At 60.7% G+C, this 1,676-nt stretch overlaps 1 protein-coding gene across 1 annotated transcript in view; it reads left to right on the top strand.

Moving 5' to 3' along the window:
• The first annotated feature begins 5 nt into the window (after positions 1-5).
• TAFAZZIN (tafazzin, phospholipid-lysophospholipid transacylase) overlaps positions 6-1,676 on the top strand; it is a 5,408-nt gene continuing 3,737 nt past the window's right edge. Inside the window, exons 1-3 of the mRNA XM_007957188.1 lie at positions 6-129; positions 808-853; positions 1,027-1,112. Coding sequence (XP_007955379.1) covers positions 6-129; positions 808-853; positions 1,027-1,112 — 256 coding nt within the window. The remainder of the gene's footprint in view (positions 130-807; positions 854-1,026; positions 1,113-1,676) is intronic.

Below are 1,676 nucleotides of genomic sequence, written 5' to 3'. Positions count from 1 at the left end.
AGTGCATGAACCACCTCACCGTCCACAACAAGGAAGTGCTGTACGAACTGATCGAGAACCGGGACCCCAGCACCCCGCTCATCACCGTCTCCAACCACCAGTCCTGCATGGACGACCCTCATCTCTGGGGTACCTGGGCCGGGGGCGGGGTGCACCACAGCGGGAAAGAGCCCGGGCTGGGCCCCAAGGGCTGGATCGGGGCCTTTCAGGAGCCTCGGCAACCTGGTCTGGTCAGGGCTTGGGAAGTTTTCAGGGAACCAGACAATGGCAACAGCTAGAGCTGGAGGGCTCGTTGCTCTGAACGGGTTAAGGTCCCACGAAGTTGTGGGCACAAACCTGGGGACTACAGGGTGCCCTGTTGAAGCAGCTCTGAGCTGGAGGCTGCAAGACCTGTGGCCTTGTCCCCATTTTGTCCAGCTTGGTTGTGCACCCATCAACAAGCCCCATGGGGGAGCCTGGACGTCCCACCTAGAAGGTCCCAATCTGCTGACTGCACAGGGAGGTGTGGATGGCAGTAGACTCATCAGAGAGCCTTTTGAAGTTCACGGGACTGGGTGGTGGCAGCAGCGATGGCGAAGGGCGGGGTGAGAAACCACATTAGGGAGGCAGGAAAAGCAGTGATTCGTAAGGCATGGACAGGGGCCAGAATGAACTTGGGGTCCAAGCCCAGAGCCTGGAAGGTGGCACTGTGAGCTGTATGGGGGTGGTAGTGCAGTTGCCCGTACCTCCACTCCCTGAAGCACTGTGCCAGAAAAGGGCGCTCCCCAGGGGCAGGTGAGCGTGGCCACAGCCTTTCCTCTCCTGCAGGGATCCTGAAACTCCGTCACATCTGGAACCTGAAGTTGATGCGTTGGTGAGGAGCCCAGATTTGCTTCCTCCTGCTCTGCCCAGGAGGCGGCGTCCAGCAGTCCAGGCAGGGCACGGGGTGCGGCCCGGCAGGCCCTCCTGTGCCTCCGGCTGCATTCTGGGGGACCCAGGGGGGCAGGGGCCAGGGGGCCAGGGTGACTGCATCTGTCCCCACTGCAGGACCCCTGCAGCTGCAGACATCTGCTTCACCAAGGAGCTGCATTCGCACTTCTTCAGCTTGGGCAAGTGTGTGCCCGTGTGTCGAGGTGAGCCACCCCCCTGGGAGGGCACTGGGTGCCAGTGGGGAAAAGGGAAGTGCTTCTGAGGATGCTTCCCCAGGCCTCCGTTGGGGCGGGGAGACAACCTGATGGCCAGTGCCTCTGTCTTGGCAGCACAGAGAGTGGAGGGACCCACGTGGGACGGACAGCCTGGCAGCAAGGGCAGCTGGGGGCTGCTTGGGGTAGCATGAGGCCAGATCCACCACGTGGTAGCAGGTGTGGCAGAAGCTTGCTGGAGAAGGGCTTCTTGGGAAGCCCTCAGTTCTCTGGCTGAACCAGAATTGAGGACCCATAGAGCTTGGGCATTTTAACTCTAGCCCCTTCTCTTAAGGAGGTGGTAAGGGGACTGGACGATGGCAGTGCTGTGGGACCATATGCTGAGACTGCAGTGGCATGTGCTGGGGTGAGGGCTCTGAAACGGGCGAACCACTCAGTACCTCTTGAGAAATCTCAGAGGAAGGGGCCATGATGACCCCCGTCATACCCAAGAACCAAATGCACTAGTCAAGTCCCACTCCTGGCGCCCGTAGAGGACGGAGAAGAATTGCCCCA

Source organism: Orycteropus afer, unplaced genomic scaffold, assembly GCF_000298275.1.
Source record: "Orycteropus afer afer isolate SDZICR_OR568_19922 unplaced genomic scaffold, OryAfe1.0 scaffold00713, whole genome shotgun sequence".
In the NCBI taxonomy this organism is placed as follows: Eukaryota; Metazoa; Chordata; class Mammalia; order Tubulidentata; family Orycteropodidae; genus Orycteropus; species Orycteropus afer.
This window is presented reverse-complemented; position numbering and strand designations above follow the sequence as displayed.